General features: G+C 44.7%; 1 protein-coding gene across 1 annotated transcript in view; it reads left to right on the top strand.

Annotated features, from left to right (window-relative positions):
• The window catches only part of POMT2 (protein O-mannosyltransferase 2), a 46,262-nt gene that overhangs the window by 25,499 nt on the left and 4,830 nt on the right, over positions 1-15,933 (top strand). The window contains exons 10-18 of the mRNA XM_003808865.5: positions 4,364-4,430; positions 6,913-6,982; positions 8,904-8,982; positions 10,095-10,246; positions 10,686-10,777; positions 11,854-11,930; positions 15,243-15,314; positions 15,626-15,685; positions 15,778-15,883. Coding sequence (XP_003808913.1) covers positions 4,364-4,430; positions 6,913-6,982; positions 8,904-8,982; positions 10,095-10,246; positions 10,686-10,777; positions 11,854-11,930; positions 15,243-15,314; positions 15,626-15,685; positions 15,778-15,883 — 775 coding nt within the window. The remainder of the gene's footprint in view (positions 1-4,363; positions 4,431-6,912; positions 6,983-8,903; positions 8,983-10,094; positions 10,247-10,685; positions 10,778-11,853; positions 11,931-15,242; positions 15,315-15,625; positions 15,686-15,777; positions 15,884-15,933) is intronic.

The raw sequence follows: 15,933 nt of genomic DNA, 5'->3' as shown, positions 1-15,933 counted from the left end.
GATAGTCTCGATCTCCTGACCTCATGATCCACCTGCCTCGGCCTCCCAGAGTGCTGGGATTACAGGCATGAGCCACCACGCCCAGCCTGTATCCTCCTCTTTAAGTTGGGGAAAATGAGTAGTACCTCTCTCCATCAAAGGGCAGTTGTGAGGATTAAATGAGATAACAATGTGAAGTGCTTATGAAAGATTAGCCATGTGAGTATCATCTGAATGAGTGAACGATGCTGTGTCCATGTTAAGGAGTGTTTATGTGGCTGCAGTGGATGGTGCCTGAGAGGGAGAAGCAGGATGCTGAAGAGGTTGGTGGGGCCATATTGGGGAGAGGCCTGTGTTATAGTAGATTTGACTTTGCTCCATAGACATTAGGGAGGCAATCAAAATTATTATGATTATGATTAGATCTCTAGTTTAGAAAGGTAACTTTAGTGGAAATGTGATAGCTCACAAGGAACCAGTTTGGAGGCAATAATTATGACAAAGGACAGTGAACAGAGGCAAAAAGCATGGAATCTTTACTTTGCAAAGATTTGTTCTTTGCAAAAAGTTGTCTCTCTCCAAATGCTTTTTTATTTCCCTTTTAGTTGCTAGAAAGTGACTCAGTGTGTATTAGTGCAATTTCATGCTGCTGATAAAGACATACCTGAGACTGGGCAATTTACAAAAGAAAGAGGTTTAATTGGACTTAAAGTTCCACATGGCTGGGGAGGCCTCACAACCCCGGTGGAGGGCAAGGAGGAGCAAGTCACATCTTATGTGGATGGCGGCAGGCAAACAGAGAGCTTGTGCAGAGAAAATCCCATTTTAAAAATGGTTTTAAAAACCATCAGATCTCTGGCCAGGTGCGGTGGCTTATGCCGAGGTGGGCGGATCACTTTAGGTCAGGAGTTTGAGACCAGCCTGGCCAACATGGTGAAACCCCATCTCTACTAAAAATACAAAAAAATTACTCGGGCTTGATGGCATGCGCCAGTAATCCCAGCTACTCAGGAGACTGAGGCAGGAGAATTACTTGAACCAGGGAGGTGGAGGTTGCAGTGAACTGAGATTGTGCCACTGTACTCCAGCCCAGGCAAAAGAGTGAGACTCCATCTCAAAAAATAAAAAAATAAAACCATCAGATCTTGTGAGACCCATTCACTCGTGACTCAATCATCTCCCACCGGGTCCCTCCCACAACACGTGGGAATTAGGGGAGCCACAAGATGAGAATTGGGTGAGGACATAAAGCCAAACCATATTACAGGGTATTGGATTTTAGTGTCAGTTTCTTATCCTTAATTCTCCATTCATGTCTGGCCCAGTGGTTTTCAGCCCTGGCTGCACTTAGAATCAACAGAGAGATTTTTAAAAATTCTGATGCCTGGACTCCACTGCAGAGATTATGATTTAATTGATCTAGGATGAGGCCCATGCATTATGCATTTTTGGTTTGGTTTTAAGCTGTCCAAATTATTCTAAGTCATGTACACCCAGGGCAGAGACAACTAGCTGTTCTGTGTTCTCATGTGTTGATAAATTGCTGCAGGTGTCATGTAGAAGACACTACAGTTACAGACGTGGTGACCAGAACATCTACACTGTGCAAAGGGAGAGAAAGGCCAAACTCTGAAAGGCTCTGTTAAGCTAGTGTTATGTACTTAGAGCCCATGTGTGGAGGTGTGAAATGTGATGGTGGTATAGGGAAAGTGCATTGCGCCAAGGGACGAAAGTGTCTGGCTTTGTCATTGACCAGATCTTTTAGCCTTTCCTCCTGTTTCCTCATCTGTAAATTGAAGGGATTGGACTAAATAATCTCCAGTGGCCCTTCCTGCCATGCAGTTTAATGTCTTGTTAACATGTCTAGGTCTCTATTTTAGAATGTTTTTAAAGCATAGCATTTATAAAATTGGAAAATATAGAAAAGTATAAAAAAGAAAACAAAAGCTACATGTAATCCCAGAAGATTAAGTGTTTATCTGAATGTTTTAATGTACAACATTCTGCTATAATTGGATACTTGTGTTCTTAGGAAATCTCATGGTATAAAAATCTCCATTGTCAAAACAAACATTTCAGTGGGAAAAGGGGCCATGGACTGTACTCATGATAAATAAATAATTTTTCTTGTAGGAATTTTAATCATAATTGCTCTTGTAAAACAGACACACAAAGACCGCTCTCCTACCACACATCTACAGGGAGTACACACACGAGCATCATAGAACCTTAACTTCCTTGAGCAAATCCAGGCTGGATGGATGATATCGAGCTTTTTCTCAGGAATGTAGAGTTCATTTTAATTTCTTTATGAGCACCAAAACTTTTTAGCTTCTTGTATATTCTTAATACCATTATCCCTAATTTTTTTTTCCTGAGGAACAAAGCAAATACCACTCAAAAGAAGCAGCCATAATGCAAGCAAAATAATTTTTCCCCTAAATGCTAATTCTAAATCTCTTTGTAAGTACAGTCATGCATCGGGGGGATACCTTCTGAGAAATAGGTCATTAGGTGATTTGATCGTTGGGTGAACATCATAGTATGTACTTACACAAACCTAGGTGGTCCAGCCTACCACACACCTAAGCTACATGGTATAGCTGATTGCTCCTAGACTACAAACCTGTATAGCATGTTACTGTACTGAATACTGCAGGCAGTTGGAACACAGTGGGACACAATGGTAAGTATTTGTATTAACTTAAACATATCTAAACATGGAAATGGTATAGTAAAAATATGGTATTATAATCTTATGGGACAACCATCATATATGCAGTTTGTTGTTGACCAAAATGTCTTTATGTGGCATATGACTATAAATTGGTCATATTTTATCCAATTGGGGTTATAAAAACTCATTTGTAAGAGTTCTCTACTTGTCTACATAATTGGCATAATTGGATGTATATAGTCTCTATCCTGGGAGCATTTATTTTGTGGCCCTGGTTTGAATTCTGTCTCCCCAACTCATAAGCTGTGTGACCTTGAGCAAATTACTTAACTTCAGTTTCCTTGTAAGTAATGTGGGGATAACCATAGTACCTACGGCATAGAGCTGTAATAATGGTTAAATGAGATAAGACTTGCCCAGTGCTTAGAACAGTGCCTGGTAATAAATGGTAGCCATTTTCAGCATCAGCATTTCATGAGCCTTTTCCCATGTTGCTAAAAAAAGCTCTGAAACATTTTTTATGGCTGTATAATATTCTATCCCAGGACATACTATCATGTTAACTATTTTTCTATTACTAGACAGTCGTACTGTTTCCAGATTTTTTGTATAAAACGTGAGTTAAATTCTAGGACAGGATATCTGTGGAGCTTTTTCGTTTCATTTGGCCACATTATAGAAAATATAATAGCATGAATTTTTCATTTAGAAAGTTTGAGGCTGGCCGGGCGCGGTGGCTCACGCTTGTAATCCCAGCACTTTGGGAGGCCGAGGCGGGCGGATCACGAGGTCAGGAGTTCGAGACCACGGTGAAACCCCGTCTCTACTAAAAAATACAAAAAATTAGCCGGGCGTGGTGGCGGGCGCCTGTAGTCCCAGCTACTCGGAGAGGCTGAGGCAGGAGAATGGCGTGAACCCGGGAGGCGGAGCTTGCAGTGAGCCGAGGTCGAGCCACTGCACTCCAGCCTGGGTGACAAAGCAAGACTCCGTCTCAAAAAAAAAAAAAAAAAAAAAAAAAAAAAGTTTGAGGCATGATCTTAATTACTTTTTTTTTTTCCCAAGATAGAGTCTTGCTCTGTTGCCCAGGCTGTAGTGCAGTGGCGCGATCTCAGCTCACTGCAACCTCTGCCTCCTAGGTTCAAGCGATTCTCCTGCCTTAGCCTCCTGAGTAGTTGGGATTACAGGCGCGTACCATGCCCGGCTAATTTTTGTATTTTTAGTAAAGACGGGGTTTCACCGTGTTGGCCAGCTGATCTCAAACTCCTGACCTCAGGTGATCCGCCCACCCTGGCTTCCCAAAGTGCTGGGATTACAGGCATGAGCCACCACACCCGGCCTTAATTACTTTGAAAATGCACTTAAATCCTCATTCTGTTTTTGTGTTGGAGTCAGTTATATAAGGCCTCATGGTTCCTCCCTTTAGAAGGCTGGATAGAACTTCTAGGACAAGATGCAGAAAGATACAAAGAAACAAAAAGGCTCTTGTGGGACAAAGCTTCTAAATGCAGAAGGAAGGAGAGAATCTCACTCACCAGTGCTATATATGAGCCCCATTGGGAAACATGGCCCCTCAGGTTGGTGGCTGGGGATTCTGAAATTGGCTTAAGCAACATTGGTTTGAGGTTGATTATCCTTGGCCAGCTGTGCTGATAGTGATGGTATTCTCCCTCCTGCCTCCTCTTCCCTCCGCCCCCACCCCCCACCCAGGTTACCACCTATTTGCACAAGGACTACAACAACCTGTGGATTATCAAGAAACATAACACAAACTCAGGTAATGTGGCCAGAGACTGATGCTTCTTGTGCTGTTACTCCCTCTGAGCCCTCCTTAAGATTTCTCATGCCTGCAAAAGAATGATCCTGAGATGGGCTTTGCTGAGTATCTTTGACACCTTTACTTATCTCAATTATCCTTTCAATTATTATTTATTAAGCACCTACTGTGTTCCAAGCACTGTTGTTGGCATAGGGGATAAGCATTGAGCAAAACAGGTAAGAACTTGCTCTTAGAGCTGTCATTTTGAAGACAGATAGCAGAGCCCAGATTTAATCTAAGTAGAGGTTACTTGAGCATGCCACTAGGGGCTGGTGAGTGGCCCCAGCTGAGGGCACCTGGCTGCTGCTCTCATTTCTGACATAGAGCACACCAAACATTGCACACTCTAGCATGTGGTGCGGCTCAAGTCGTCTTGATAAGATAGAATCCTGCCCACTGCTCAGCGCTGGCCTGAGTCAGTCAGTTGATCTGAGGGGCTACTAGTCCTGTGACTGGAATTTGTCTAGGCTAATTCCTGAGATGTGACTGGATGCCTGCTGATCTGCTTCTAACTGGCCTGGGTGAAGGCGCTCTGAAGCACACCTATCAGGCTCTCAGGGCTTTATGACAGAGCAAGAGCTAGAGCCAGATCTTCCTTTCTTTGGTCAGACAGCTAGCTACCTGCAGGCTGTGCCTCTGCTGCAGCTAAGAGAACAGAGGGCATCTTCCACTCACCTTCCGAGCCTGTCATCTCTGCTGACAGTCCTGTGCCACAGGTATCTCTGTGACTCCTCAGCAAATCCCCCCTGGCTTAGCCTATCCCAGCTCAGCTGCTCCTGGGCCTTTGTAGAGAAATGGGCAGCTGCTCACCTAAATCCACCTCCTCTTATTGCCGTGTAGGCTAGAAACGTGGCGTATACAACCACTTTCTACATCCTGCTCCTTAGTAGGATAAATTACGACACCATTGGGCAGAGTCTGTTTCTATACTTTTATAATGGATATTGATTGATTCAGCAGGCCAAACGTGAGTGTTCTATCACAGTGAGGAGTTACGAGGGAAGACCAGTTTTACTTCCGTCATGTGGTCATGAACCAAGTCTTTGAACATTCCTAGTCTGTTATTCCATTGTGACTTCTGAGTTAAGATGGTTGCATTTCATCGAAGTGATTAAGGATTTTGTGGGAGCTTTATAGACTAGGGTCTTTGTGTTCTTGAAGGCTATAAATGCCCCTCCCCACCAAATGCATATGAAATAAAACCTCCCTCCCTATTGACTTAGTTGATTTGTCATCTTGCTAATTAATGCTTTTAAGAGACCCTAACAGGCAGCATGGAAATGGGTGTCTCTGCAGTTGAGTTCTCTGATTCTCTTGAGAGCCAGTGATTTGCACTGGCAAATTTATCTTTCCTGACCTTGATCAATTTATAGTGTGTTGGTATCTCACTGTTTGGGACAGAAATTTGCAAGGATCCATTCTGTGTTGCTATGATTACTGCCAGCTCCTTTTCCATGTCATCACCTTTCTAGATCCTGATTGGTCTTGATTTTGAGATGATACAGAAGTAGTCCTTTAATCATTTCATCATTCTTCACCTCACATTTAGCAAGTTTATTGCCAGAGACAAGATACTCGCTGGCAAGATTGTCAGGGTTTATTTGATTTTGAGGAGAGTTGGGCAAGTGGTCATTTGTATGGAATTACTTTTTAGAAGGCTGTTATTACTACTAAAGTCTTACTATTTAGTTTCCCAGCTTAAGCTCCAGTGGGGGCTTCAGTGCCTCATCGGGTAAAGGCCACATTCCAGCCTGGAATATGCAGTCTGGCCACATTCGTTCATAGCCTCATCTGTTCCCACTCTCCCTCACCCCACCCACCCTTACAGTATGAAACCCAGTTGCTATTCATCGAAGGAGTTTTTCTTCTTCTTTTTTTTTGGAGACAGAGTCTTGCTCTGTCACCCAGGCTGGAATGCAGTGGCGCAATCTTGGCTTACTGCAACCTCCGCCTCCCGGGTTCAAGTGATTCTCCTGCCTCAGCCTCTCGAGTAGCTGGGACTACAGGCGTGCACCACCACGCCTGGCTGTTTTTTGTATTTTTAGTAGAGATGGGGTTTCACCATGTTGGCCAGGCTTGTCTCGAATTCCTGGCCTCAGGTGTTCTGCCCGCCTCGGTCTCCCAAAGGGCTAGGATTACAGGCGTGAGCCACTGTGCCTGGCCAGAAGTTTTCTTCTTTCACACTTCTAGTGCCTTTCCCCTGCTTGTTCACCTGACAAAATTCTCCCTTTCCTTTAAGAGTCTTTTCGAGCATTATCTCTGGGACACCCTTCTCTAATCCCCTGAAGCAATTCAGGGGTCCTTCCTCTTTGGTCTCAGAGTACCTGATTAGTACCTCTAGCAGATACCACATGGTACTATAACTGTTTACCAGTAGGCCCTTGATTAATACTAGCCTGGTGAGTGATTTTGGATATCAATGCTTGTTTCTTTTTGGCAGATCCCCTAGACCCTTCCTTCCCAGTGGAGTTTGTAAGACATGGAGACATTATTCGACTAGAACACAAAGAGTAAGTCAATTTGCAGTTTGGATAAATAAATGGTACAGGCACCAAGGGGAGGGAGTTATTTTAAGAAGTAAACAGAAGTTAGATTTTGATGAGGCTCTGGTCAATGGAGCAAGGCCACAGTGCGAGAATGGGAGAAGCATTTTATGAAGGTGATGAAATTGCAGGCCAGCCTTTGCCTGCCTTCTGGGGACCTTTCAGTTTCCCATTTCCTAGAGGAAAATTTGAGTTGCCGAAAGCTGCTGCTGCTTTTTTATTTTTGAGACAGAGTCTCACTATGTTACCCAGGCTGGCCTCAGAGTCCTGGGCTCAAACGATCCTCCCGCTTCAGCCTCCCAAATGGTTGCTATTACAGGCATGAGCCATCACACCCAGCTCCCAAAGCTTCTTCTTAAGTGGCTGCCTTTAGAAAGACGTAGGAGTCTGTTTCTGAGAATATGGCAAGCTAGCTTATTTAACCAGTGTTCTCACTGAAAATGACTAAAAATGCTGGAATAATATAAAGACTTCTTAAGAGCATAAAAAGGCTGACAAGATATTAAAGAGTTACCAGGCCAAAGCCTAAGTGAAATGAGGAATCCAGAGAAATAAGTGAGACACTGAAGCCACTTTTGCTTTGATCCCACAATCTTGACTTTTGGCTGTCTCTTGAGAGAAGAGGTTTTAAAGTCAAACCTAGGCTTACCCAAAGTGGTAAATTTATTAAGTTATCCTTCCCCATATTTGGAACCCCCAAAAGCTTGGGGTAAGGGTAAATCTGCCCTATCCACTTATGCCCAGGTCCACTTTAGGACCCAGCTAAGTGTTGGGGGTTGGGTGGTGAACTGTCCTTAGTTCCTGAGAAGTTGGAACTACCGTTTGATCCTCACATGAACTTGGAGCTCAAATTCATGTCACCTGGGTGATCTCAGAATCTCCAAGCCATGAATTTAAATGAACATGATCCTAGATTGGTCGTGTCTCCTAGGTGCATGGCTAAAAGCAAATGTAAGCCCTCTTTGGGGAAAGTCGTTGTCATTCGTTCCCATAGTTTTTTAGTGACAATAGTACACACCCAAAAGTAACAAAGCACACAAGGAAATAGGGCACTGTGTGCAAGAACAAGCTGAAACGACAGACAGCAGGAGCAGCCCCGTAAATATTTCATAGACTGGAATTATCAGATACAAATTTTTAAAAATCAGAGGTGTGTATGTGTGTGGGTGTATATATATATAGAGAGAGAGAGAGAGAGACAGAGAGAGAAGCAATTAGCTATGGTTTTTTTTGAGTCAGCTGGATTTTGAATACTTAAAATTTTTATTTTATTAAATAAATTTCATTTGTCATTAATAAAAATTTATTGTAATTAAATTTTACTTTTGCAAATTTTCAGAAATTTTATAATGAACATTTATTATTTGTTCCAGATAAAAGTGAGAGTTGTTATATAAAACTAAATAAAAGCTAAATTAAACCCCTCTCATCCTCCACAGATGTCCACTTAAAAAAATCTGGCGATGGGAGCAGAAAGAGTAAGTGGCAGTGAGGAGGTTACCTAGCTCAGGCCATGCAGATTACAAGTTTTAATTTTTCCTCTCCTCAAACCTGCCTCCTAAGTCAGGCAAGCTAAGTGCTTCAAAGCTACTAAATGTGTGAAAGTCGCCCCCCACCTCCCTGCCAGCACCTAAAGTTAGCCCCTTTCTTGGCATGCCGTCCAGTGCTCCTACCATCTGTCTCTCCTGGTTTGGGCTCATCTCTTCTCCAGTTCTCAGGATATTTCTTGTGAGTAAATAGGAAACCAGTTCCTGATATGTTGGATTTAATAGTTCAGATTCTAATTTTTCTTATCCTGACAGTTGACTCTGAACATCCTTGGTAAAAGAAGAAATGTTGCACATCATCTTTCTATAGGATAATGACACTTCTCTTTTCTAACTTCTAGAACTTCCCGGAACTTGCACAGTCACTATCATGAGGCCCCCATGACCCGGAAGCACTATCAGGTCACCGGCTATGGCATAGTAAGTAAGCAACAGGGATGTGAGTAGGACGTAAAAGTTATGGGCCTTGGCTCAGGGCTGTGTGGTGGGATATCTCCTCCCCAGAATTCTGGAATGTTCCTGAGGATAAGAGGCTGCACAGGGACTCTCTTAACATTTGGGCACTTTTTGGCTAGGCCTGCTCTGGGAAAAGCAGCCTATGAAGTCTGTTTGTCTCCATCTCTCTCCTCACATAATAACCATGCCATTTACATGCTCCGATACTTAATAAATGTCAAATATGAACACTATTTGGATCTCTTTTAAAATCACATTGGACATAGAAGCCAAGGACCCACAATATGACCCCAGATGAACAACATGTATGTTTATCTTTTGCCAGATCCCAAATTCTCATTAGCTTTATTTTTAAGTATCATTTCCCTGTTCTGCAGAGGGATATTATCCATAGCTTTTGTATTTTACTACCTCAAGGAGATGCAGCTAATAGAATAAAAGCTCTATGAGTACTTATGGCTTTGGGAGTAACTGAAGACAAAAACTACTAGTGGAAAACTGTATACAGATTCTGGCCTTCAGGTGGATTTCCCAGCCCTCTTTCTGTTTGCTCATTCCACATTGTGCTAGGTCAAGACTGTGAACATTCTAATCTTCTTTGTGGGCATCTTCTGAGAAGAATTAGACATACATGTCTTAATTTCCAAAGTGCAATAGCCAGGCCAGACCTTTCTGGCTTAGATGAGTGAATACCTAGATAGCCAAGGTAATGGATGCAAATGGCCCAGATCTGTTTCTGTTGGCTCAGAGTGATGTCTTGAGTTTGGTTGAAGGGCAAAGACAGGTATTTAGAACTTGAACTCTAGTTCTATGAAGTGAAGAGTTGGACTCCTGGACTTCTGGTTCCAGGAGTCATACTACTGTTTTTTGGTTGTAATAGTGAGTTCTGGGACAATGCCAATCACCTGGGATATTTCTTTGGCCTTCTTGTAACCTTGCCCATCTCCATCATTGAGCCCAATTTGGTCTTTGACCTTCATAACATGGTGGCATCTGGGTGGCCATTTCCCTTTCTGACACGTTTTCTCTAAAGTCCCCTCACTTTCTTTGTATTTTTTTCTTGGCTTTTATGGCAGAATGGAACAGGGGACTCAAATGATTTCTGGCGGATTGAGGTCGTAAACAGAAAATTTGGAAACCGGATCAAAGTGCTGAGAAGTCGAATTCGCTTCATCCATTTGGTCACAGGTTGTGTCCTGGGCTCCTCGGGAAAGGTTCTGCCCAAGTGGTAAGTCTCTAGGGTTTTGCTGTCCCAATCGAGGGTCCTGATTTTCCTTTCACTCTACAAGGAGTATGCCAGAAGCTTTTGTTTTCCTGTGTTCGCCTGCTGTCTGCTTGTTCTTAGTGGCAGATGGAGGGAGAGTAGATATCAGGTGTATTATGGAGCACAGAACTCCGGGGGAGCTTCGGTGTTTTATGTGTTCTGATAGTTCAACATTTTCACATCTGGCTGGTGCTAATAACTCTCTGGGTCTATGTCGTTTTCTAAAATGGGAATACTGTATGCTAGACTATCCTAGGATAGTTGTCCAACATGGAACATGAAGAAATAATGGCCACCATGTGGAAAAGAGAAGGAGCCTGTGGATTTAAGAGCAGAAGACAGTGTCGCTCTCTGGTGGATTTCAGGTCTTCTGAGAGACGTCTGTGACTTCTGCTTTTCACAGGGGCTGGGAGCAGTTGGAAGTTACTTGCACCCCATACCTGAAAGAAACCCTCAACTCCATCTGGAATGTGGAGGACCATATCAATCCCAAGTGTGAGTGAGGTCACTTTCTGGGCTGGCTCTGGAGGGAAACATTTATAAGAAACCCTTATCTTAGAAAAGTAAGCGTTTGTAAACTCTGCTATCCCTTCAACTTGCTGCTGTTTTTTCCTTGTTAACACTCTCTTTCTATGAGTTGTCTGTACCTACATAGCATACTCCTTTTCCTTCTCATCCACTCCCTCCGTAAACTCCTCTCCCTAAAGTGGCCAGTGGCCATCTGCAGATCCATCTGTCTCGTCTTCCTCTGGGCTCCTCTCTCCCCTGCACCATGGGCACCTCCCCAGCCTCCAGGCTTGGAGCAAGCTGCTACTTTCCCTTTATGCCTCAGTGTAGAGTCGCTCCCCCGCCCCCCCACATATCCAGCCAATGCTTTTATAGAAAGTGACTACCACAGCCCTGATCTGTGCCCCACATCTCTACACCCAAGCTCCAATTTGATATTTCCACTGCATTGTCAGCTTCAACTCAATAAGTATTTGGATTCATCATCTGTTTTCCTAAACTACCCACCTCAAGCTTATGTGTGCCTTCATTTTGTTCTTCTTCCCACCTAATCTAGCCAAACCCACTAATCAACTAATTCAACAACTCTTTATCAAGTATGCCAGGAACCACATGGGGCCCTGTGGACATATTGGCGAGGAGACAGACTTGGTCCCCATCTCGACAGCAGCTGCTCCAGGCGTCCAGAATGATTTATTCCTCATTCTCAGGCCCTTCAAAGGGCCATAGTGACTCGGGGGCTGTGCAGCTGTCCCTTATGCCTAATAGGAGAGCAGCATTTGAGCCAGTACCACAGTGAAAAGCAATGGTGCTGGGAGCTGTTGGAGCACCAAGCAGGTGAAACCTCGTTGTCTATTTCCTTTGCATTTCTCAGAATGCCTGACGAGTTCTTCATACAGCTAAGTAAATGATCAAGAATTGGGCCAAGCTTTCTTCTGTCTCCTCAACAGTTGTGAACTTGTCAGCAAGGCTGCATTTGGATTCTGGTGGGAATGTGGACACCATGGACAGACTGAGGAAAGAATGTATGACAAAGGCTTTTCTCATGCATTTTTTTCCCCTAGTGCCAAACATCAGCCTGGATGTGCTGCAGCCCAGTTTTCCTGAGATCTTGCTGGAATCCCACATGGTCATGATCCGGGTATGTGTCCCCTTCTCATTTCATGGCGTCTCTAAGAGCTTTTGGGCAGCCATGAATTTGGATCACAAGTCAATGCCATGCTACAGATCCATTCCCCCTTGTGGAGGAATTTGAAAGCATCTTTACTACGGTTTTCTGTGATCCTCAAAGGCATTTCCCTCACCACAGAATGAGGATGGTGGTGATGATGGTGATACCAGTGACTGCTTGTACAGCTCATGTGCCAGGCACTACGCTAAGCACTATACTCATCTGATACTTATTACAATCATATGGAGGTTGCCATCATTCCCAGTTACAGGAGAGGGAACTGACATACAGAGAGGTCAGGGAACTTGCCCAGGGTCACACAGCTAAGTGTAAGAGATAGATCCAGCCCTCAGAGCCAGGCTGGTAGGCTTTTAGAGTTACTGCTAGTTACCACTACACTCCTTCACCTCTAAGTGATTTGTAAATCTGTCCAAGTGGCAGAGCCCCTGAAAATCATAGTGCTCTTGGTTGAAGATCATGAGATACTGATAGTTCATTCCATCATATGAAATCAGGATCAGTTAGGATGGATAGCTAATTTGAGTGTGTTGTTTATATGCAGCATGAAATCCCAGCCACGAGCCCACTCATATTCCTGGACAGAAACTGCTTAGGCAGGGCATGATTGATTCTTTTTAAGGTTTTCTAAGACATTGTTTGCACTCTCTATCATTAGTAGCTGACAGCAGTTGTAGCATCAAAGGTTTAAGAAAAATTCAGAGAAGAAATCTTTAAATTGAGAAAATTCTACTCACTAGCTTAAATTTTCCCCTGCTGTAGTCCTGCTGTTTAGTGGAAGACCCCCTTATTCTGGCTTATGGAAAACCTGTGTTCTGCAGGAATAATGTTTAAGAATCACTATCTCAAGCCAGATATGTGATTATCACTCTACCCACAGCATTGCAGGGAGGTGTAGCACTTGTTATTTTTCCCCTGGTAAGCCATTGTCAAGTGGACTTCCCTGGAAGTGATTATGTAAGCAGTACTCAGTACATATAGTTGACTTATTTCACCAGATTAAATTTTAAAAATTCAAATTTTGTCATTTTTGCGCATTGGGAGGTGATAAGTTGACATTAAGCATCTCTGGGTCACTTCCTCTCTGACTCTCTGCTTGTAGCTGTCACTGTGGCCTGATGACATAGCTCTTTTGAACATGTGCCTGTCAGTCAGAATATCATTCTGGGCCTGGGTCAAATTTTAAGACTAAATCTACGAGTTTCATATTGTCTTTCATTATCTAAGAAGTAGAGTCAGAGAAGAAAAGGGAAGTATGAGAGCTTTCTTATTCAGCCAACAAAGAGTCAGGGAGGGGAGAGAGATGAAAACACTGAGTCCAGACTATAGAAACTGCAGGAGCAGGGCTCTTCCGCTGGCTGAGTAGTGGCCCGGGACCTGGAGGAGAAGGCTGCCTTGCCTGGTGCAGTTACAGGAATGAGCCCATCCAGATTTCAGCCATAGAGAACAACTTACAAGTACATATGCCTGTGATGGTTGCAGATTTTTCTTTCCTCTTTTAGTTTAGCAACAGAGCAGGATTTCTCAGAGTTTAATGTAGTGAATAAGATTCCCTTGGCTTGGTACAGTTCTGGCTGGAGTCCTTGGGTTTGGGACCAAACTGTACAATTTGAAGGAATTGGTTTCCCTCAGCGACTGCTGCAGGGGTCCAGAATGATTCATTCCTCATTCCCAGGTCCTTCAAAGGGCCACAGTGACGCAGGGGCCGTGCAGCTGTCCCCTTTGTGTCTAATGCCCCAAATGCACTTTTGACCTTGGAGGCACAACCTCTCCACCATGCAGAGGCCTGTAAACTATTCCCAGCCCCTTGCTGAACTGGACTCATAAGGCACTGGGTGGCAGTCCACTGAACTTTCTGGGTCTTTCTGAGGCTATACCAGTGGTTCTTAATTGAGGGCGATTTTGCCTCTCGGGACTTTTGGCCATCTGTGGAGAAATTTTTGGCTGGGAAACTGAGGGGTTGAGGGTAGGAGTGCTACGGGCATTCAGTGAGTGGAGGCCAGGAATGCTAAATACTCTGCAATGCACGGGACAGTCCTCACAGCAAAGACTCATCCAGCCTGAAATGTTGGGAGTGCTGAGGTGGAGAAGCTCCGGCCTAAGTCATGGCAGCTGACTCCCCTTCTGGGGAAATGCCTTTTCAGTCTGTCCCAGTGATAAGGCAGAACCCAGTCCTAGTGGTTAATATCCTGGATCCTGACCCTACTCCTTCCTGTTTTAGCAAAGACCTGGTTTGCCCTGTAGAGAAAGGTTAGCAGATGTTCTTGGCTGCTGGATTAGGGAGGCTGAGTCTGGATCCTTCAAACCAAAGCATGCATTGGGGTTGATTTCTCTCCCAATAGATGAAATGTGTTCTTGGAGGGCAAAATATCTAATTTTTTATGTATAAAGCACAAGTAAGATGTACAGTATAAAGTATTAAAATGTCATGGAGGGTGTTTAGGGAGAAACTTGTCTACAAAGGCTCCTGGTAGAGGGGCAGTAGTGGAAAAAAAAGGTGGAGAAACACTAAGCTAAAGCAACCTCTTCCAAGTCTAGGCACGCGTGAGAGTTTCTGCTTTTCTGTTTGAAATTGGCCCCTGAAGGGAACAAATAAGTAAGCCTTATTATTTATTTATTTATTTATTTATTTTGAGTCTGAGTCTTGGTCTTTTTGCCTAGGTTGGAGTGCAATGGCATGATCTCAGCTCATTGCAACCTCCGCCTCTTGGGTTCAAGTGGTTCTCCTGCCTCAGCCTCCCAAGTGGCTGGGATTACAGGCACCCGCCGCTATGCTCAGCTAATTTTTTGTATTTTTTAGTAAAGACGGGGTTTTACCATGTTGGCCAGGCTGGTCTCGAACTCCTGACCTCAGGTGATCCACCCGCCTCGGCCTCCCAAAGTGCTGGGGTTACAGGCATGAGCCACTGCGCCCGGCTGTAAGCCTCATTTTATATCCCCTCTCTCCCACCATTTTCACACCTTGTCCTTAGCTTGGCAGATGGGTATATATTTTGTGCCCATTGGAACAATTTCCTCTTTCCCTTCTTTTTCCCTAGAAGGTTGGAATGGACCCCTTATGGGAAATGGAGGCTTGTCTGGGAGAAGTAAAGCAAGTGTCCTAGGTAGGCAGACAGCGGCTGCCTGATTCTTCCCTGCAAGGGAAGGGAAGGAGAGAAGGTTCTGCTCGGCGCTTGGCCCTATATCAGAAAAACCTGGGCCTCACATTTCTGTCAGCCCTCTAGATCTCTGTCTTGACTAGCTTTCTTTGCTACCTTCATGCAGGGGAACAGTGGCCTCAAACCCAAGGACAATGAGTTCACGTCCAAACCCTGGCACTGGCCTATCAACTATCAGGTAGGATCCAAGGCTGGGGCTCCTCCCAGGAAATGGAGCCAAGAACAAGACCAGGGAGACCGGTGGAGGCGGGGGTGGGTGTACTAGGGCGGCAGGGCGAGGGGCCTCCTGGGATGGGTTGGCCAGAGGTGGAGTATCTGTCTTCTGCCCTAATTCTGACCCTGCTTCCCAGAGAGCTCGTGTAGAATTTGCACAGCCTGAGGTTCGTGTCCAGGCTCCCTGTCTGTGGAAGGTGACCATCTTCCTCCCCCTAATGGGTGTGGCCGAGGATGGGCTGGGCCTGGGTCAGCAGGGTGGTCTCTATTCCACAGGGCCTACGCTTCTCAGGGGTCAATGACACAGATTTCCGAGTCTATCTGCTTGGCAACCCGGTGAGTGCCTAAACATTCCCGGCTCAGGCCCTGGAGCACTTGCCCGTGGAGAGCGGCTGCGTTCTCATCTGCCCATTCCCATTTCTGCACAGGTGGTTTGGTGGCTGAATCTGTTGAGCATCGCCCTCTACCTCCTCTCAGGGAGCATCATTGCTGTAGCCATGCAGAGAGGGGCACGGCTGCCAGCGGAGGTTGCAGGTCAGGTCCTCTGGGCTCTCCCTCCCCTGACCTGGCGGCAGCAGGGCGCC

Source organism: Pan paniscus, chromosome 15 (assembly GCF_029289425.2).
Source record: "Pan paniscus chromosome 15, NHGRI_mPanPan1-v2.0_pri, whole genome shotgun sequence".
In the NCBI taxonomy this organism is placed as follows: Eukaryota; Metazoa; Chordata; class Mammalia; order Primates; family Hominidae; genus Pan; species Pan paniscus.
This window is presented reverse-complemented; position numbering and strand designations above follow the sequence as displayed.